Genomic DNA, 23,119 nt, shown 5'->3' with positions numbered 1-23,119 from the left:
AGGTAGAGGGCAATTAAGACTTAAATGTATCAAAATACTGGCTTTGAAAAAGAAAAAGAATTAAGAGAGCTATTGCTGGCACTTTCAGCCTTCCATTTGTTGATGATGTAGGGATAAGTAATTAGTCACTTTGATAATATACATATTGTGAAGAGCTTGTCTTAGTCTAACTCCAATTTGAATATGACATCATTCTGTTTAGTGGTTCGGATTTGAATTGAAAAAAATGACAAGTCATACAACACATTATAGTTAGCCATGTATAAGAATTAAATTTGTGATATGTTTTTTAAAATAGTTATCTGCCATAATGTTATTATTATAAAATCCTGAAACTTAATTGTATCTATGATGAGTTTATTCACTAATTTCTCAGCAGAATAAGTCAAATTGATATGAAGAAAGATGTTACTAAGTTGTTTATCCTTTGAGCTGCATCGGATAGAAATCGACCTAATGCAAGTCCACGTATACATGTACATTGCTAATACTTTGCTTGATTTTGTGACATTCAAATGCGGAATTAAAGATGGATGTTGGTCTGATTTGAGGGTATTTGTATATTGCGTCAATTTTCAAACAGTTACAGACTTTGCATATAAATTTTTGTCAACTCAAAATTAGTTAATAGATGTTTGAATATTTATTTGCATAAGGGTCGATTTCTATCCGACTCAGCTCATTTAATGTTCTCTGTAGAAGGACAAGGTTCAATAAAATGCTTTTTTTGCTCCCTTAATGCACTGAATTTTGATATTCATTATTGTAGTAATATGATGGATCTTTTAATGTTTTGATAACTCTTTTATTTTTTCCAGAATTTGATACATTGACCTTTTTAAATTTGATTTGTTTTGTCAGAAAATGCAGTAAAACCTATTTTTAAACTTAAAACAGCTATTTCAAATATGTGTCTTCCAACAATGTTGACTAGACTAGGAAAATGTTGATAAACTTTAATAGTTTGAATATCTAAAGTTGTTAAAGTAACAACAGAAACACTACCAGTCTATATATGTCTAAATTCTTCAGAAATGAATAAAAAGTTGCTGAAAAACTTCTACATTTCCATCCAAATCAGCAATAAAAAACAAACTAAAACTGCAGTTCTCACTTTATAGTAGTTGCAATGCTACTTGTCTAGTGAAAGTTAACCTGTACTATATTATTTCAATATATTTTACAAATCTGCAGATGTTTGGCGTCTACATTTTCTAAGGGGCCAATAACTTCCTGTGGTACCTTGTCCTGTACTTTTTGGTCAGCTCCTCTAAAACCATGTTAAATTACTGACTGCAGACAACAGAGTTAGCTCCCTTATAAAAAAATATGCATTTCAGTTCGTATTAGTTTAATGTATTATACATATTCATGACATTGTTTTTACTGACATGTAATATAAATCATCTTGGATTATTCAGATGTTATGACTCAGTTAATGTTCAAAAGTTATAATTATTAAAAGTTTTAAAAAGTCTGTGAAACTGTTTTAAATTGTATGTTGTCTCTCTCTTTCTGCACCAGACATGTATACCACAAAAAGATCACTGCAATTCAGTCGTATTATGCATATTTCTTTTATTTTATTTAGATCCATGTTTGGCCAGGTATGTTTGATTTTCAAGACAACAATAATTATAGCATTAATTTACATTTATGATTTTAGATATTCTGAAAAAGAAAAAAATGAAAGATACATTAGCAGAATTTTTAGAAGATTGCAGATGGGTACTGAAGGAATATTCAGGTAATTTCATCTGCTTTACAAATTTTATAAGACGAAGGAGATGTGGTGTGATTACCAATGAGACAACAATCCACTAGTGCTCAAATGAAGTGGATGTAAGCCATTATAGCTAAAGGCAACTGTATGGCATTCAATAATGAGGAAAATCCATACCATATAGTCAGCTATAAAAGGCCCTTACATGAAAAATGTGAAATAATTCAATTGAGAAAACTAACGGCCTATTTTATGACAAAACAATTGAATTAATATGATGACATGAACCAACAACAACCACTAAACTAATTGCTCCTGACTTGGAACAGGCATATAAAGAATGTGGTGGGGTTTAACATGTTTGTGAGGATCCACATCTGCCTGAATGTCCAATAAATAAAGGATCCTGTGGGTCAACAAATTTGTAAATGTATATAAGGACAGAATTAGGACCGCTTTGTTTTTGTTATACAGCATGTACAGAGAAAGCACCAGGAAAGGGAAAAAGAAAAAGAAAATTGAGCAGAATCAAGATAAAAGAACAAAAGAAAAAAAAGTTGGATGAAGGAGGTTTGTAAATTGTTTGACTATTGTTTAGGCCACTTTTTTTTTATTAGTTGGTTTACGGATCCGCCGACCCTGTATTTCACGATATTGAAATAAAAATAAAAACGATTTTGAAGATTTTTTTTAATTCCGCCGACCCTTTTCTGTTTGAAGAAGTACAAATAAAAATAAAAACATGATAAAAAAAAGATCGGTCTTTCTTCTTCCAGTCGGAATACCCAGTCGGATTCGAAAATCCTGTGCGGTTCCCTGTTCGGTCAACGTTTCATCATGATCTAATGTGGTGAAAAGGAACCAGTTGAAAGGCGGTTCCCTGTTCAGTCAACGTTTCATCATGATCTAATGCGGTGAAAAGGAACCAGTTGAAAATGGAGGACCAGATACGATTTTACAATACGTACTTGTAAAGACTAAAGACTACGTACTTAGATTTACCCATTAATTGTTGGAGATTTTCGGTGTAAATCTAGCGGTTGAACAAATTGAACATCGCAGTCATGAATAATAAAAATGAAAATTATTTTTGAGATCGTTTGGGTATTTTGGTTTAAAAGGTCGGACCATCGCTAGTTTGAACCCACAGGCACTTGTTTCTAGAAGTTCTATTTATATGGATAGTCGACCTTCCTATGGATAGAAACAAGTGCCCGTGTTTGAATCCCTGTTTCAGACAGTCAGTGAGGTTGACGGCGGGTCAACTTTGGTTCAAGTGTTGATCAGAAAGTCTGAGACCCGTTGAAAGGGGCTGTTTTAGTTCCATTACAGGTACTAGTCCAAATAATTATGACGTCTGGCAAGGCTTCCTGGCATCCCAGATTTGTTTTTAAATAGCCTTGCCAGACGTCACTAAAGGGAAGGATCTTTTAACTTGCTGCCAGGGATGGGTGTCATTAATTGGCCTTATTATATAAATACCTTCCCACGGTACCCATTAAGATTTAATGGAACAGAGATGGGGTATGGTGAACAATATCCCAACACAAAATCAGAACATGTATTACTGTCATAGAATGCAGGACAATTAAAATCACTTCAACATTTATAAAAAGGGACAATCACAGGACACTTCGAGATATAAGCTAATACTTATAGCAGTGTAAAATAGCATAAAAAGCCTAAAAAGGACATGTTTTCATGTACCACATATGAAGGCATATGACCTGCAGAGCGCATATGGTATTTCCTCAATAAAATTGTATTGTGTTATGAGGAATTTTGTCACTCCCTGATCTAAATTTGATAAATAAATACACAGAACAAAGAGAAATGCAATTGGATAAAACACTTCCCTTTCATCAGGGACATTTAATATATATATCTTCTTTCATCAATCTACATTGACATTTGACTCCTTGTAACACATTTAATTTAAAATAAAACAGCAAGAATTAATACCAAATTATGAAACGATCTGCATACATTGTTAGTATAATACACTATTATATAGAGTAATGTCATTGTTTGTTGTTTCTCTCCATTTTTGGTTAAAAAAAACCAGCATTAATTCCAATTTTTATTTTTATTTTTTTTTCGACCTCCTACCCTATATTTTTTCATTATTTTTATTTTTATTTTTTTTTCGACCTCCTACCCTTCCTTTTTTAAGAAGAATCCCGTAAACCAACTAATAAAAAAAAAGTGGCCTTAGAAATAATTCATGATATGCAAAATTCATATTTATTTTAATGGAGGTAGGCACTTTATTCCTAATATTTCATCTCAAGCAAAAGAAAGGCATACATTTGATGCCTTGCATAGCAGGAGAGTTGATGATACAGCCAATTTTTATATGACCTCAAAAAATTTGCGTTCATACTCTTGTGGGCATGAAAAGGAACATGTTCAGGGAACAGTAAATGAGCTATATCAACTATTTTGGTAAATAGGCAATTATTCAACATATCAGGAGAAAGGAATACATTCACTGTTGTTATTAATAAAACATAAAAAAACATTGCTTGGATAAATTTTAAAATTATGCGCAACTACAGTTGCAATCTTCAAGTGGTGCTTTCCAGCACTTTGATTTTTAATACACCTTATCGCTATTTGTCCGCCATTACTGGAAATCACACAAGTTCCCGTAAAATTTTGACGTCATAATAGAAAATATCTGACGCCACAATGGAAAAGAGATTGTTGTATGACGTCAAAAGTTCAAGCGGAACAGATTCTTGGGTCAAGCGGAAATAGCGATAAGGTGTATTTAATCCTTCATTAATAATTTTTTTTTTATAAATCCCAATTTTTATAACATAAATAAAACTAAAATATGTTTTTTATTTTTTTTTACAGATCAGGAAAGTGCAGATGGATTATCTGGTATAAAAGGAGACTGTAGTAGTGTCAATTCTGAATTAGAAAATACAGAAATAGTGGGGAATGATGATGAGATGGTTGAACAGATTCTCCAGAATAATACTAAACTGATTAAAAAAGGTATAATACCAATTGTATTACAGTTTTATACAAAATCTAGGTATGCATATGATAAATGGAAGGGGGGGGGGGGGGGGGGGGGAGTATATAGTATTCATGATTGGAGGGTCTGTGTCCAGTATCTACAAGTCCTCCTTAGCTATTCTGTGAAAGTCGTATTGAAAGTTTTACAAATTCTTTGGTATTGCTGGAGTTACTGATGCATCTTGGAATTTACTGACACATTGTGGGACTTCTAAAGTTTTAAGTTGTTTAAAGGAATGTATTATGTAACTTGGTATTGCTGGATGTATTGTGGGACGTACTGATGCATTGTGGAATGTACTGATGTATCATGTGTATTGTGGGATGTACTGATGCATTGTGGGACTGCTGATGCTTCAGTTTTGCTATACAATTTCTGAAATTGTGCTTTCCTAAAATTTTGTTATTTTTTTTAAATTAATTCTTCTTTAATAAGAAAAAAGAATTTAAATCCCAATTTTATAACATAAATAAAACTAAAATATGTTTTTTATTTTTTTTTACAGATCATGAAAGTGCAGATGGATTATCTGGTATAAAAGGAGACTGTAGTAGTGTCAATTCTGAATTAGAAAATACAGAAATAGTGGGGAATGATGATGAGATGGTTGAACAGATTCTCCAGGATAATACTAAACTGATTAAAAAAGGTATAATACCAATTGTATTACAGTTTTATACAAAATCTAGGTATGCATATGATAAATGGGGGGGGGGGGGGAGTATATAATATTCATGATTGGAGGGTCTGTGTCCAGTATCTACAAGTCCTCCTTAGCTATTCTGTGAAAGTCGTATTGAAAGTTTTACAAATTCTTTGGTATTGCTGGAGTTACTGATGCATCTTGGAATTTACTGACACATTGTGGGACTTCTAAAGTTTTAAGTTGTTTAAAGGAATGTATTATGTAAATTGGTATTGCTGGATGTATTTTGGGACGTACTGATGCGTTGTGGGATGTACTGATGTGTTGTGGGATGTACTGATGTATCATGTGTATTGTGGGATGTACTGATGCATTGTGGGACTTCTGATGCTACAGTTTTGCTATACAATTTCTGAAATTGTGCTTTCTTAAATTTTGTTATTTTTTTAAAATTAATTCTTCTTTAATAAGAAAAAAGAATTTAAATCCCAATTTTTATAACATAAATAAAACTAAAATATGTTTTTTATTTTTTTTTTACAGATCATGAAAGTGCAGATGGATTATCTGGTATAAAAGGAGACTGTAGTAGTGTCAATTCTGAATTAGAAAATACAGAAATAGTGGGGAATGATGATGAGATGGTTGAACAGATTCTCCAGGATAATACTAAACTGATTATAAAAGGTATAATACCAATTGTATTACAGTTTTATACAAAATCTAGGTATGCATATGATAAATGGGGGGGGGGGAGTATATAATATTCAGGATTGGAGGGTCTGTGTCCAGTATCTACAAGTCCTCCTTAGCTATTCTGTGAAAGTCGTATTGAAAGTTTTACAAATTCTTTGGTATTGCTGGAGTTACTGATGCATCTTGGAATTTACTGACACATTGTGGGACTGCTGAAGTTTTAAGTTGTTTAAAGGAATGTATTATGTAACTTGGTATTGCTGGATGTATTGTGGGATGTACTGATGCATTGTGGGATGTACTGATGTATCATGTGTATTGTGGGAGGTACTGATGCATTGTGGGACTTACTGATGCATTGTGGGATGTACTGATGTATCATGTGTATTGTGGGATGTACTGATGCATTGTGGGACTGCTGATGCTTCAGTTTTGCTATACAATTTCTGAAATTGTGCTTTCCTAAAATTTTGTTATTTTTTTGAAATTAATTCTTCTTTATTAAGAAAAAAGAATTTAAATCCCAATTTTTATAACATAAATAAAACTAAAATATGTTTTTTATTTTTTTTTTACAGATCATGAAAGTGCGCATGGATTATCTGGTATAAAAGGAGACTGTAGTAGTGTCAATTCTGAATTAGAAAATACAGAAATAGTGGGGAATGATGATGAGATGGTTGAACAGATTCTCCAGGATAATACTAAACTGATTAAAAAAGGTATAATACCAATTGTATTACAGTTTTATACAAAATCTAGGTATGCATATGATAAAGAGGGGGGGGGGGTATATAATATATAATATTCAGGATTGGAGGGTCTGTGTCGAGTATCTACAAGTCCTCCTTAGCTATTCTGTGAAAGTCGTATTGAAAGTTTTACAAATTCTTTGGTATTGCTGGAGTTACTGATGCATCTTGGAATTTACTGACACATTGTGGGACTTCTAAAGTTTTAAGTTGTTTAAAGGAATGTATTATGTAACTTGGTATTGCTGGATGTATTGTGGGACTTACTGATGCATTGTGGGATGTACTGATGTATCATGTGTATTGTGGGACGTACTGATGCATTGTGGGACTGCTGATGCTTCAGTTTTGCTATACAATTTCTGAAATTGTGCTTTCCTAAAATTTTGTTATTTTTTTAAAATTAATTCTTCTTTAATAAAAAAAAGAATTTAAATCCCAATTTTTATAACATAAATAAAACTAAAATATGTTTTTTATTTTTTTTTTACAGATCATGAAAGTGCGCATGGATTATCTGGTATAAAAGGAGACTGTAGTAGTGTCAATTCTGAATTAGAAAATACAGAAATAGTGGGGAATGATGATGATATGGTTGAACAGATTCTCCAGGATAATACTAAACTGATTAAAAAAGGTATAATACCAATTGTATTACAGTTTTATACAAAATCTAGGTATGCATATGATAAATGGGGGGGGGGGGGGGAGTATATAATATTCATGATTGGAGGGTCTGTGTCCAGTATCTACAAGTCCTCCTTAGCTATTCTGTGAAAGTCGTATTGAAAGTTTTACAAATTCTTTGGTATTGCTGGAGTTACTGATGCATCTTGGAATTTACTGACACATTGTAGGACTGCTGAAGTTTTAAGTTGTTTAAAGGAATGTATTATGTAACTTGGTATTGCTGGATGTATTGTGGGACGTACTGATGCATTGTGGGATGTACTGATGTATCATGTGTATTGTGGGATGTACTGATGCATTGTGGGACTTACTGATGCATTGTGGGATGTACTGATGTATCATGTGTATTGTGGGAGGTACTGATGCATTGTGGGACTGCTGATGCTTCAGTTTTGCTATACAATTTCTGAAATTGTGCTTTCCTAAAATTTTGTTATTTTTTTGAAATTAATTCTTCTTTAATAAGAAAAAAGAATTTAAATCCCAATTTTTATAACATAAATAAAACTAAAATATGTTTTTTTTTTTTTTTTTACAGATCATGAAAGTGCAGATGGATTATCTGGTATAAAAGGAGACTGTAGTAGTGTCAATTCTGAATTAGAAAATACAGAAATAGTGGGGAATGATGATGAGATGGTTGAACAGATTCTCCAGGATAATACTAAACTGATTAAAAAAGGTATAATACCAATTGTATTACAGTTTTATACAAAATCTAGGTATGCATATGATAAATGGGGGGGGGGGGGGGAGTATATAATATTCATGATTGGAGGGTCTGTGTCCAGTATCTACAAGTCCTCCTTAGTTATTCTGTGAAAGTCGTATTGAAAGTTTTACAAATTCTTTGGTATTGCTGGAGTTACTGATGCATCTTGGAATTTACTGACACATTGTAGGACTGCTGAAGTTTTAAGTTGTTTAAAGGAATGTATTATGTAACTTGGTATTGCTGGATGTATTGTGGGACGTACTGATGCATTGTGGGATGTACTGATGTATCATGTGTATTGTGGGATGTACTGATGCATTGTGGGACTTACTGATGCATTGTGGGATGTACTGATGTATCATGTGTATTGTGGGAGGTACTGATGCATTGTGGGACTGCTGATGCTTCAGTTTTGCTATACAATTTCTGAAATTGTGCTTTCCTAAAATTTTGTTATTTTTTTGAAATTAATTCTTCTTTAATAAGAAAAAAGAATTTAAATCCCAATTTTTATAACATAAATAAAACTAAAATATGTTTTTTTTTTTTTTTTTACAGATCATGAAAGTGCAGATGGATTATCTGGTATAAAAGGAGACTGTAGTAGTGTCAATTCTGAATTAGAAAATACAGAAATAGTGGGGAATGATGATGAGATGGTTGAACAGATTCTCCAGGATAATACTAAACTGATTAAAAAAGGTATAATACCAATTGTATTACAGTTTTATACAAAATCTAGGTATGCATATGATAAATGGGGGGGGGGGAGTATATAATATTCATGATTGGAGGGTCTATGTGGAGTATCTGCAAGTCCTCCTTAGCTATTCTGTGAAAGTCGTATTGAAAGTTTTACAAATTCTTTGGTATTGCTGGAGTTACTGATGCATCTTGGAATTTTGAAGTTTTAAGTTGTTTAAAGGAATGTATTATGTAACTTGGTATTGCCAGATGTACTGATGTATTGTGGTAAGTACTGATGCATTGTGGGACTGCTGATGCTTCAGTTTTGCTATACAATTTCTGAAATTGTGCTTTCCTAAAATTTTGTAATTTTTTTTAAAATTAATCCTTCTTTAATAAAAAAAAAATTTAAATCCCAATTTTTATAATAAAGATAAAACTAAAATATGTTTTTTATTTTTTTTACAGATCATGAAAGTGAAGATGGATTATCTGGTATAAAAGGAGATTGTAGTAGTGTTAATTCTGAAATCAAAAACACAGAAATAGTGGTTAATGATGTATCAGATGATGATCAAATAAAAGATCCAGACTATATGCCATGGGAAGAGGAAAGTATACCAGGTATAGCTTAAATGTGTTTGTCACATATACATTAAGGCATGATCATCCTAAAAATGACAGTAATATAATACTAATTGCCATGAAGGACACAATTTGTTAATATTTAAAGGTTTTTAAATTTTTTTGAAAATTGTACCCCCTTAAAGAAATGTGAATCATGAATTTTAAGTCACAGACTATAGCATTGAAGTAACTTTTTTGGAGTAATTATGGTCAAGCAAATAGTAAGCACAGAAATGAATGTTAAAAATATGCTACACAAGCATTCACAAGATTCTTAAAATGGAGATAATTATCAAAAATACTCTTCCATTTCTAAATTGATTAGGGTCATGAATGACAAAGTTGATTTGTCCTTTGTTTACAAACACTCTAGTGACACCAAAAAGGAAGCAATTCTTTATAAACTTTTTGAAGCTGTAAATTAAAATAACAATGACGTTTTGAAAAATGTGTTCATTTGTTGCCAATGTTGACTAAAAAATAACACCTTGCAGCAAGTTATTTCCCTAATCCTACAAGTTTGCAGAAAAGTAGGACAACAGTGAGAAGTTCCTAAATAGAAAATTATTTGTCTCTTTATTATACAAACCAGACTTGGGGTCAATTACATTGGAATGTAATTAATTAAATTACACATTACACAATTTTTGAAATATAATTAATTAAATTACAATTACTTTACTAAAGTAATTAATTAAATTACACATTACATTTAATCAAAATTTTATTAAACAATATGTTATGTACAATATATGGGCGATATCTTTTTGCGCCAAAAAGTAACTTAATTGCGCCACAACTTAATTGCGCCACCTAATTTTCAAAACTATAGGTATCATTTGCCCCAATAAGATAATCATCTAATTGCACCAATTTTATTGATATATAACAACTAAATGATTAACTAGGTAGCAACAGCAAAAAAATTCTCTGACATTGTGCACTGAAACTTTAAATTAGCCTTGCATCCTAATACAATTATACCGCTTTCTGGATCGTTACACAATACAAAGTCATCATCTTTGTTTGTAACAACACCAATATCATCCAATATTCTGAAAATGGTTTTAGGGCTAGGGATAGTGTTAGGTATGGGTAAGGGCTAGTTTTATGGTGGGGGCTAATTTAGTATATATGGCTACATGGAATGGATCCCCTGAAGTACATGCATGCAGATCATTAAAATAATTTGATTTATTCCCTTTATCATAGGCTCAAATAACAAATAGATATAGGAAGATGTGGTGTGAGTGCCAATGAGACAACTCTCCATCCAAATAACAATTTAAAAATTAAACCATTATAGGTTAAAAGTACGGCCTTCAACACGGAGCCTTGGCTCACACCGAACAACAAGCTATAAAGGGCCCCAAAATTACTAGTGTAAAACCATTCAAACGGGAAAACCAACGGTCTAATCTATTTAAACAAAACGAGAAACGAGAAACACGTATATATTACATAAACAAACGACAACTACTGTACATCAGATTCCTGACTTAGGACAGGTGCAAACATTTGCAGCGGGATTAAACGTTTTAATGGGCCCAAACCTTCTCCCTTTTTCTGAAACAATAGCATAACATCACAACATAGAAAAACATACGATAAAATATCATTTGGCAGACTTAACTCAATCAAAAAACGTATGATTACACAATGAACGAATAAATTTGATCTGCGATATCTGAAAGCTGGAAGTGATATTGATGGTATCTTAATATTATAGCTATTCTTTATAATGTAAGGGCTTTTTCAAAATTAAAAGTGTCTCCCATTGCTTTCATTAAATCATAAGCAATTTGTTTGTAGATCTGCTGAATTTTCAATTTGATTTAAACAGGAAGGACTCTACATTTGAATCCTATTTATTGGGCTTATATTGTAAATTTAAATATCAGACACCTAAACATTTTTTCGCTTCATCAGATTATATATAAAAAAAATTGGCACATTGCCCCCCTTTTTTCATTTGAGAAAAATCTGAAGAACAATTATTTTTTTTTGTGTGGCCTTAGTGGTCATTTTGTCTTTTTCATATGAATGGAATTTAGTCAAAGTAAGTAAGATTTTGTTATATCAATAAGGAGACAAGGCAACCTTTGTAATTACAGCTTATCTATTCTATTTTTAATTTTCAGATTCTGAAAATGAATGGGAAGATCTGGACACGATTATGAAGTATTTGCCAGAATTAAGTTTTCAAGCACTTGACAGTTTAGATGATGAACATTTGGAAGGAATAGTACTGGAAAACTCAAAGGATTTTATAAATCAGACAGATGTTCTAGAAAACTCATTTGATATTGTAGATCAGATAGATGAATTAAAAAAAGAAAACAATGATGCAACAACTGTTGATGAACATTTTGATGAAAATATGAACAATTTATCAGACAATGAGGAAACACTAGAAGAATTTGATGGTGATAAACTTTTTGCAGATGATAAACCACACATTTATGTCAGAAAAGTAATGAAATCTTTGGAGAAAAAATCAAATCAACCTAGAAAGAAAGGGGACAGAGTGTACAACTCCTATCATGCCTGTTTGTTTTGTAACAGACTTGTACAACATATTCAGATTCATGTAAAGGCAAAGCATGCAAAAGAAATAAAGAATTTAAGCAAAAATTATGTAAGAGTACATGGAGACCATAGACACAACTTGAAAGTTGTATCAGATGAGAAGGGAGAAATGTTATTATCTCGAAGACCAGTTAAATCATTTAATGTTAGTGACTACGGTCCATGCCCAGATTGCTTTGAATGGATGTTGAAGAACACTCTTGGAAGGCATCAGTCAAAGTGTAAGGATAAAGAAAAGAAAAAGCAGTCCAAGAAATCTGTAATTTTGGAATCAAACATATTAAGTGGCCAATTGAATGTAGCACAAGTTTCAAAATTAATGCTCAAGGAAGTTTTTCCTACTATGACAGTTGATGTTACATCCAAAATTGCACAAAAGGACCCAATAATTTTGGGCTTGGGGGAATCATGGCTGCGTCGCTCATATGACAATATTCTTAAAAGAAAGAACACAGCATCAGGAAGGATGCGTTTATGTAGTCGCTATCTTCAAATTTTGAGAAGTAACAAAGACAGTATAATAATAAATGATACAGAAAAACAAAGTGAGAAACCTAATGCCCAAACTTCAGAAACAGATATGGAAATACCAATGTGGGAGTTTTTAAAACCTGAATACTTTGAGAAATTGGCATCAGCAGCCTTAGAAGTGGCTATGCCACTTCTAGATGATGAAGAAGAGTTAAAATCACCATCAAATGCTATCAAACTTAAATACGACCTTGTTAGAATGGTAAATATTAAATGGGCATACCTGGTAAAAAATTCAGGTTCTAAAGAAGAGAAGAAAACATGTAAAGAACTTCTTCAACTTATAACGGTAGAATGGTCAGAGAAAGTGACAAAAATTGCAAGAAGCGTGTTAACGACTAGAAAGCTGACTCACGAGAGGGAGATTCCAGCTCCAGAAGACATACGAAAAATAAATGAGTATATAATAAATCAACTGGAAAAAACTGAGCTTCAAGCTTCTGCTGATACATACCGATTAGTTGCAACCTTAACTGAGACAAGACTTCTTATGTATAACAAAAGACGTTCAGGGGAGATTGACTCTATCAGGTAATTTAATAAGGCATTTGTTAAAAACTTCTATAGTGTCGAACAATAGTGAGTACTGTCTGCAGTACTATAAAGAGAAACAATATAGTACTTATTGTCAAATTTGATTTCGCCTAGCATTTTGTGTGATATTAATGATTTTTATTAACTGGCTATTTTTGTTAAAAAAAAAAGCAGTTTTGATTTACCAAAAATAAACTTTTGATTTTTTCTGAAAATTTTACAATAAATTTTTTCAAATACATTTTGACCACCTCCATGGCCTATTTGGTAGCATGCTCACCTGGAGTGCAACAGCTGGGAGTAAAAATAATGTGTCAGGCCTAAAAAAAATAATGTGTGTTTCCGGTTAAATCATTTTTGAAAAATAAAAGGGTCGGTAGCTTGGAATTATTTAAAAAAATTTTTTTTTTTGAGATTGTTAACAAAATCCTTAAAATTATCATGTTTTTTCAAAGGTCGAGTCCCTATTTAGTTTCAAAAACAGGAATTGCGGCCATTTGCAATGTAGTCTGCGATTTTTTCTACTGGTATTTTTTTGGGGATATAAGTGACAAGCCACTTTCACTTTTTTTTCAATGTTTTTCTATTTGTATCCAACTGATGAGTTAAACCTATTCTAATTGATTTGTATAGTTCGTTCTTATGTTGTACTGTAACACCACTGTCCCAGGTTAGGGGGGAGTTGGGAAGTTTATTCCATAAAGTGGGGCCAGAATATGTAAAAGATCTTCTAAATGCATTTTTTCTTGCCTTTGGTATATTAAGTAATTGGGTAGTATTTGATCTCAGTTGCATTCCATTTAGTATGTATGTGTCTGTCCCAAGTCAGGAGCCTGTAATTCAGTGGTTGTCATTTGTTGCTGTGTTACATATTTGTTTTCATTCATTTATTTGTACATTACTGTAACTAGGCCATTAGTTTTCTCATTTGAACTGTTTCACATTTGACAATTCAGGGCCTTTTATAGCTGACTATGCGGTATGGGCTTTGTTCATTGTTGAAGGCCTTACAGGGACCTATAGTTGTTAATTTCTGTGTCATTTTATCGCTTGTGAAGAGTTGTCTCATTGGCAATAACACCAAAACTTCTTTTTTTATATTACATATTAGTCTTGTTCTCACCATAATATAGCTGAAATAATGACTCGCTTGGTGTTAAAAAACACTTACTCACTCACTCCAATATATTTTGAGAGCAGTAATAATCCACCAAAACTTTTAACTTTGCACATGCTTATATCTCAAAAACAAGCACAGGAACTTATCTTTATTTTTTCAAAATCTTAATATATATACCGTATTTTATCTTATGAAAATTGCTAAATTTAGTAAAATGTTGTTAATAAAAGTATTTTGAACTTAAAAAATTATAATTATCAGTAAGTAGCAAACTTGAATAATTTTTATTCCACACAATATGTCAATAGCAGGATTTGGAGAAAAAATATTCACCTGAATAGACTGATTATATCTTATTGTAAAAGAATTGTGTATGAACCATACATTTTTTGTTTCTTGCTTACTACATAGAACCAAAAAAAAATGTAAATACATTTTTGTTCAAACTTCATGAAATTTATCCCCAAGTCTCTACAAAAACTCAAGCCCCAAGTAGGTGGACCTGCAACAGGGGGCTAGGGTAGCTGGTGTATGGGATTTTATCTAAAATGGACATTATTAAATGATGGCCTTTTCAAAAATTGTGTAACTAACAGAAAACCCCACTATTGAAACACCACAGAAATAGTGAATGCCAGGAATACATGGAATACTTGATCCAGTTATAAGTTATCTCTTTACTAAATTATGTAAATCATCAAAACTATATAATGTTGAGGTGAACTTTATATTCAGTACAATGTGCATCTTAACACGTGTTCTACTTTACAGATTAAAAGATTATGCAATAAGAAGGACAGATCTAAATGATGTTGATGAGAGTCTAATAGGAGATCTAACAGACCTTGAAAATGAGCTACTCAGAAGCCAAGATCTTATGGTCGTAAGAGGGAAGGTAAGTAGTTTGAAATGTATTTTAAGTATACAGTCCATTTAATATCATAACTATGAATAATCATAGATAAAGCTTTTTAGTTTAACTAAAGCTAAGTCTATTGGCATTCATTAAAAGTCTGCTCCCCTGAAATCTGCTGGGCCAGTTTATACCCAGTAATGACTCTCTGAAATGCCCTAGCTGTAGGTGTATACTATAAACAAAGAAGAAATTTGATGACCTTGTTTAAAATACAAGAAGGCCACCAATGAACATACTTTCTGTAGGACTGATGGCAAAAAATAATGCATGCTAACCACTTTGGGAAATGATTTTGTGTGTTGAAATGGTATTATGCATTTATATAAAAATTAGAAGATGTGGGATGATTGTCAATTAGGAGATAACTGTATTGTATTTTAAGCTCTGACGACATCAATTGGGGATTTAATGGCAACGCTTTAGCTGAGTCAGTAAACGGGTATTTGTGACCATCAAATCCCCAATTGATGCCATCGAAACTTAAAATACAATATTGTTATCTCAATTACAATGCAACTGACAGAAAACAACGTTAAATCATAATTTAAAAATGGTCAAACATCATCTGTGCTTGTGCCATTTTCATAGAATTTGCCATGAAATATTTGTGATGTTATCCAATCAAAATGAACCTTACAAACAATGTTGCATTAGAATGAGACAACTCTCCAGTTTTCATTTCATAAAAATACAACATGACTATCACTTACAGGACATTTTTTTTAATTTCATTGACTTGATGGTGGTCCTGAATAACTGTTTTGCAGAACAAATCAAAAACCAAATTTCCTTCAATGATTCACATAGACTCACTGAGAAAGTCATAGGCGGATCCAGGGGGCCCGGGCCCCCCCTTTTGTGGGAAAAATTTGGTTGCTTAAATAGGGAATCACTGAAGCATGACTGGATTGGGCCCCCTCTTAGGTTAGTCAGCGTCAAGAGGGTAATTTAATAATTTAACTATCTCATCTAGATGAATACCATAATCCATGGGACAATATGTTTTCAATTTAAGAATCTGTATTTATAATATTTAACGCTATTGCAGAGATCCAGACCAGTTCCTGTCATCATTTCAAATGAGCTCAAAAAACCTTTGGAGTATCTGGCCAATCCAGAGATCAGAAAAATGTTCATAAAACCATCAAATAAGTTTCTGTTTCCATCAACAGGTAAATATCAAACAAATAATGTTAAGCGTGTCACATAATTTTGAAATATTGTTATGGTTCTCAGGCCATTTTTTTAATTTAGATAAAGGAGTGAAATATTTTTTGTCTTGTCTACGTAAAAGTTGTTGAAGGTGAGACATAGCTGTTGCTTTTCCTGGGGCAATTGATTCAAAAATAAGTTTTCTGCTTTAGTCAGTTTGATAGGAACTACATGGTGTAGATCAATGATATTTTCTAAAAAGTTTCATTACTATCAGTACATCTCAGTTTTACATCTATTTTGAGGCCCTACCCAATAAATAGGTCAATGGTCCAAGCATAAGCAATTTTCAATGTTAAGTTTTCTTCTTATTTTAGCTTGATAGGAACTTGACTTGTGATAGATCAGCGATATTTTTATATAAAGTTGCATTACTATCATTAAATATCAGTTTGTCAACTATTTCAAGGCCCTGCCTTTGTAGGTCATGTTCTAGTGACTTTCAATCAATTAGCACTTTTCAATGTTAAGTTTTCTGTTTAAGTTAGTTTGATAGGAACTACTTATGATAGACAATAATATTTTCTATAAAGTTGCATTACTATCAGTACATCTCAGTTTGATGATCGCTGTCCTTTGAGTCATGGTCGAGCAACTGAATTAATTGTTGCTTTCCATGAGATTGTCTTTTTCTGAATTTTCTGCTGACAGGTGAGATATATCTCTGTGTCAACATTTTTTTTTTTTTAGCCAGTCCCAAAAGTGTCATTTTATAGAAGCATAGTACATTACCAACATACGAGTCTATATAATTTTTACTTGTAAAAATATTTTGATTATAACGAATACAGAATAAGTGCTTACATAGACTTAGAATCAGACACCAATAATCTGGAAACGGTTCATGAACATGATCATGGTGAAATGATATTTTCCCTGATTTTAACACGAAGTAAAAACGCCTGTTTAAAATGCATGGGGCAGTGTCTGAGAACCAAAATCTTTAAAAAAAAATTATAGTCTTAATTAGGTTTAAATTGGCTCTTCTATGTTAAGGTTCTATTTAAGCTTAGTCATCAGTTTGGCATCTGTCATCTCCTGGTGTTTGTAATCTTTAAAAGATATTCTTCTTTGAAACCACCATGCTGATTTGAACCAAATTTGACATGAATCCACATTAGAGCATTTCTATTCAGAAATATATCCATTGACTAACTGCTATCCAACATTGCTGCCTTAACTATTATTAGAATAGGGTAAAATGGCATAAAATTTAAGAAAAAATCCTGAAACAGACTGCAACTTTTGCACTGGTCCTGTGGTCCCTGACCTGTCAAAATCTTATTAGGCCAGTAAGTTTTAATTTTAAATGTCATGGGCTAAATAGTTGAAATACACAGTAATGCTAAATTCAAAGAGCCAGTGGTTGTAAGTAATGACGTCACAATACAAAATAGCACTGTGATGTCATAACTTTTGACCAATTTTACACTTATGACTTTTTGTGAAATTGGCTGCTGATTAGAATACTAGAGCCAAAATGGGAAGAACTTTTTTCACAAGGAATGTTTAAACATCTTGAAAATATTTTCATTTCCATTCCTACATAGCATGCAAACTTGTAACTTCCACTGTAAGAAATAGTCCATTAAGCTTGGTATTTTGATAATGGACATTTTGATTATATTGATCAATTCCGTTATCCAACTGGTGGCCAGTAATTTCATGTTTGAAAAGTAAAAATACCTAAATACGGCCAGTTGCCATTTTTTCCCACACTTTATGTCCATCTCATCCCGTTATTGAAGCTAATATAAGTACTGTATTTTTAATGAGCATGATTTTTTTGTCCAATTTTAGGAGATGGTCCATTACGGAGTTACGATTCAATGAAAAACGTGTGTGAAAAGCTTAATCTAAAGAGACCAGAAAGTATTACAAGTGTCACTTTAAGAAAATACACAGCTACTCTCTCCCAGGTAGAAACATTTTATTATATAATACCATAGGGTTATTGCATGAATATTGGGGAATATTGTCCAGAGTAGAATTTTATATTGCACGAGCTTGCGAGTGCAATATATGTTCTACGAGGGACAATATTCCCCAATATTCATGCAATAACCCTTTTATTGTATAGCAATATAATATTTGAAAGTAAAAATTGGTTTAAACTAAGATTTGAACGTTGATGACGTCATGAATGTTGAACATTTATTGCACTAGTGCAATATTAGAATTTATTGCATGCTAACTTTTGGTTACGTTCTGTGTAAAATATTATATTGCTATACAATAATATTACATGTTTATTTCATTATTTTATATTAAACAATATAATTCATGTCACCTAACCAAGAATTTTACCCAAATGGATTTAAGGCTTAAATTTCTGATATTTGCTGCCAAAAAATTGGATCTCATAAAATATTGCTGACCCAGACAAGCATTCCTTCAGATGAAGGTCATCTTTTTACCTTATAGGAAATGTGAGCTTTGCCATCACTTGGCGTCTGTTGTCGTCTGTCTGTACGGTGTAAACTATTTCAAAGATCTTCTTCTCTGAAATTATTAAACCAATTCCAACCAAACTTCAGCTGAATGATCCTTGGGGTATCTAGATTAAAGTTTGTGTTTTATTTTCTGTTCTGTCAAAAAACATGGCGGCCATTTGTTTGATTTCAACAAAAATTGAATATATGGGGCTCTTTGATATGCTGAATCTAACAATGTATTTAGATTTTGAATTTTGGGCTCTGTTATCGAATTGCACTTTGAAGTCCAAAGGGTATATGTCCAATTTCAAATATCTAAGTTCTTAGACCATATACATTCTGTGTCAGAAACCTATGCTGTGTCAAATATTTAATCACAATCCAAATTCAGAGCTGTATCAAGCTTGAATGTTGTGTCTATACTTGCTCCAACTGTTCAGGATATGACCTACACAGTCAAATCAAGCTGTGACCTGTATTTTATTGTATTACATAACACTAATTCACTGAGTATTTGGACAATAGGAAGTTTATTGTTCCCTTTGACACTAACTATTTCCCTTGCCTTCATGTTTGGAAAAAGTTGGTGTCTCTGGGATAATAAAAATAAGTGTATACTATTTCCACAGGGCAAATATTCATGAAGACTATTTCCCTGGGGTGAAAAGGTATTAAAATTATTAACTGACAGGTGTCTTTCAGAATATATACAGGTAGTTAATTTATTTGGTTGTAATATATCATAGTACTGCTTTATTTCAGGTACTTAGCTTGAAGGAAAATGAAATTGGATGGCTCTGCAAACATTTAGGGCATACTAAAAGTGTTCATACAGAGCATTATAAACAGTTGTCAGGTTATGTAGAGAGAGTGGAAATTGGAAAATTGATGATGATACAAGACATGAACTTGGTATCCAAATTTAAAGGAAAAGATTTGCACAGCGTTAATTTTACAGGTAACAAGATCACCTATCTGAATATGTTAGCTTTTATATTGCAACTCATTATTTGACAGATTCTTATGGAATTTATACACAGGCCTACTTTCAATAATTTCTTGATTAAATTTGTAAACCAGATTTTTTTTACCATTAGAAATTTGAGAGTTGTTACCCTTTAAGATGTTAAATCATCCATGAAAATGGTCAATTAGATTTATAAATAATCCTTAATAAAAGCAGCTTGGCTTATAATATGCATCTACGATGCATTCTTCAAATATAATGTCATGGTACAACTCCTTGTATCAGGTGAATGATCTGTAACAGTGCAAGTTTACAGCAACAAATAGTGATGGAAATCATTCAACCAATGAGACCTGAGACAAGAAGCAAACCATGACATCTTTGTCATGATCTGTTTATCTCACACACAAATTATATAAAAGTAGAGTAAAATTGCCTTAACATCCAATAAGGCTTTAATTTTCAAAAGCTGAAATCTTTTCTGCTTGCAATGATGTCTTGTTTTCATTTATATAGTAAAGTGGGACATCATGTCAGTCCTGTATCAACACACTGTTATGATAGAACATTTTATATCACACTTTGTACCATGCAGTTTTTCTTCCACATTTCAAAAGAAAACCTACATAATGGAAGTTTTCAAACTTTCTACTGATATAGATTTAAAATTTTTCATAAATTTAGCAATGAGTATAAAAAAGAAGATTTGGTGTAATAGCCAATGAGACAACTCTTCACAAGAGACCAAATGACACAGAAATTAACAACTATAGTACTCCATTCGGCCTTCATCAATGAGCCAAGCCCATACTGCATAGTCAGCTATGGACTATTTGATACAATTTGGACATCATTACAAGGCAATTAGACCCAAAAATTGGGAAATGGGTCCAAAATTAAAAAGAATGTTAATTAAGAATGGTTGCTAAATATGTGTTAATGATGAAGATGTACATGTTAATAATGAGAATTATAGGACATCAAACAAAGCTGTAAGGAAATTGGGAATGAGGAGTACAGTGATAAAGGAAATCCACAGTTCTAAAAAGCAAACCAGTCAAGGTTGATCACAAGACGATAACCTTTTACTTTATACAAAAAGAGAAATTGAACAAAGAGTAAATGTTTTAATTTATATTTGAAAGACAAAAAGGGGTGTATTTTCTTGACAGGAAAGTTGTTTGGTGTACTTATAAAAGTAACTTTTTCAAACTTGCAAAAAATGGCATTTCTGCCTTCATTGCTGAAATATGAATTTGATGAATTCAATAATTGGATGGTTACAAGAAATATTTGTAGTAAACACTATTTTAGAGAATTAAATTTTAAATTAACAGAAGGTTTACTTAACTTTCTATTTAGATATTTTGAAGACTGACAATCACAATATTGAAGAAAAACAGCAAGATGTTTATGATATTAATAATGATGCTGATGATATTGATGTTGATGAAACAGTAATCCATAAGGAAAAACTATTAAAAGAAAATTTGAAGAAAACTACGAGAGTTAAATGGACAACCGAAGAAGAAGAAGAAATCAAGAAGTACTTTGGGAATCATTTGAAAGTTAAGACAACTCCAGGAAAATCTGAGTGCTTAAAAATAATTCAGAAAAGTAGAGAGAACGGGGGACAAATATGTAGAAGGGATTACCACACTATCGTTAAAAAAATTTCAAATATGAACAAAAAGTGAATTTGTAATCATGAAGATACACTGTTAACATGTCCTGTTTTATTGTTTTTAGTCTAAATTTGGAAGCTGTAGCACATACCCGAGGTCACTGAATGCTACAGCTCCCCAATTTAAAGTTTTGAAACCTTCTACTGGTTCAGATTTTAAAATGTCAATGACAGACTGAGTGATACTTTTCAGCTATAAATGTGCAACAGCTATTTTGATTGATTTTATAGAAAATGTGATTTTTTTTTCTCAAATGAGGTAGGCAAAGGACACATATCTCTCGTGGAAGACTTTGTATAATGGGATTAGCCTACTTATATATGAACATGACTTGCCTACTTGTGTTTGTATAGGGACATTTTGTGTGACTTTGTATTGTGGGGTTAGCCTTCTTATTAATGAACATGACTTGCCTACTTATGTTTGTATAGGAACATTTTGTGTGACTTTGTATTGTGGGGAGGAACATTTTGTGTGACTTTGTATTGTGGGGTTAGCCTTCTTATTAATGAACAGGACTTGCCTACTTGTGTTTGTAAAGGAACATTTTGTGTGACTTTGTATTGTGGGGTTAGCCTTCTTATTAATGAATATGACTTGCCTACTTATGTTTGTATAGGAACATTTTGTGTGACTTTGTATTGTGGGGTTAGCCTTCTTATTAATGAACAGGACTGCCTACTTGTGTTTGTAAAGGAACATTTTGTGTGACTTTGTATTGTGGGGTTAGCCTTCTTATTAATGAACAGGACTTGCCTACTTGTGTTTGTATAGGAACTTTTTGTGTGACTTTGTATTGTGGGGTTAGCCTTCTTATTAATGAACATGACTTGCCTTCTTATATATGAACAGGACTGCCTACTTGTGTTTGTAAAGGAACATTTTGTGTGACTTTGTATTGTGGGGTTAGCCTTCTTATTAATGAATATGACTTGCCTACTTATGTTTGTATAGGAACATTTTGTGTGACTTTGTATTGTGGGGTTAGCCTTCTTATTAATGAACATGACTTGCCTTCTTATTAATGAACAGGACTTGCCTACTTGTGTTTGTAAAGGAACATTTTGTGTGACTTTGTATTGTGGGGTTAGCCTTCTTATTAATGAATATGACTTGCCTACTTATGTTTGTATAGGAACATTTTGTGTGACTTTGTATTGTGGGGTTAGCCTTCTTATTAATGAACAGGACTTGCCTACTTGTGTTTGTATAGGAACATTTTGTGTGACTTTGTATTGTGGGGTTAGCCTTCTTATTAATGAACAGGACTTGCCTACTTGTGTTTGTATAGGAACATTTTGTGTGACTTTGTATTGTGGGGTTAGCCTTCTTATTAATGAACAGGACTTGCCTACTTGTGTTTGTAAAGGAACATTTTGTGTGACTTTGTATTGTGGGGTTAGCCTTCTTATTAATGAACAGGACTTGCCTACTTGTGTTTGTAAAGGAACATTTTGTGTGACTTTGTATTGTGGGGTTAGCCTTCTTATTAATGAACATGACTTGCCTACTTATGTTTGTATAGGAACATTTTGTGTGACTTTGTATTGTGGGGTAGGAAAA

The 23,119-nt window shown here is 32.3% G+C and overlaps 3 protein-coding genes across 4 annotated transcripts in view; 2 read left to right on the top strand and 1 right to left on the bottom strand.

Moving 5' to 3' along the window:
* LOC143080684 (general transcription factor 3C polypeptide 1-like) overlaps positions 1–23,119 on the bottom strand; it is a 264,959-nt gene that overhangs the window by 125,230 nt on the left and 116,610 nt on the right. The window lies entirely within an intron of this gene.
* On the top strand, positions 968–6,681 carry LOC143059751 (uncharacterized). Its single transcript, XM_076233338.1, has 6 exons — positions 968–1,747; positions 2,198–2,293; positions 4,586–4,729; positions 5,260–5,403; positions 5,944–6,127; positions 6,675–6,681. Exons 1-6 carry the CDS (start codon positions 1,657–1,659, stop codon positions 6,679–6,681), a joined length of 666 nt encoding a protein of 221 aa, XP_076089453.1. The 5' UTR covers positions 968–1,656.
* LOC143080672 (uncharacterized) lies at positions 6,679–22,565 on the top strand. The gene is made up of 11 exons (XM_076256646.1): positions 6,679–6,818; positions 7,342–7,485; positions 8,077–8,220; positions 8,812–8,955; positions 9,409–9,564; positions 11,709–13,218; positions 15,113–15,236; positions 16,306–16,429; positions 18,270–18,388; positions 19,667–19,862; positions 21,234–22,565. The coding sequence occupies exons 1-11, from the start codon at positions 6,773–6,775 to the stop codon at positions 21,566–21,568; spliced, it is 3,042 nt and encodes a 1,013-aa protein (XP_076112761.1). The 5' UTR covers positions 6,679–6,772; the 3' UTR covers positions 21,569–22,565.

Source organism: Mytilus galloprovincialis, chromosome 1 (genome assembly GCF_965363235.1).
Source record: "Mytilus galloprovincialis chromosome 1, xbMytGall1.hap1.1, whole genome shotgun sequence".
Classification (NCBI taxonomy): domain Eukaryota; kingdom Metazoa; phylum Mollusca; class Bivalvia; order Mytilida; family Mytilidae; genus Mytilus; species Mytilus galloprovincialis.
The sequence above is the reverse complement of the archived record's forward strand: the minus strand, read 5'-3'. Positions and strand labels throughout refer to the sequence as shown.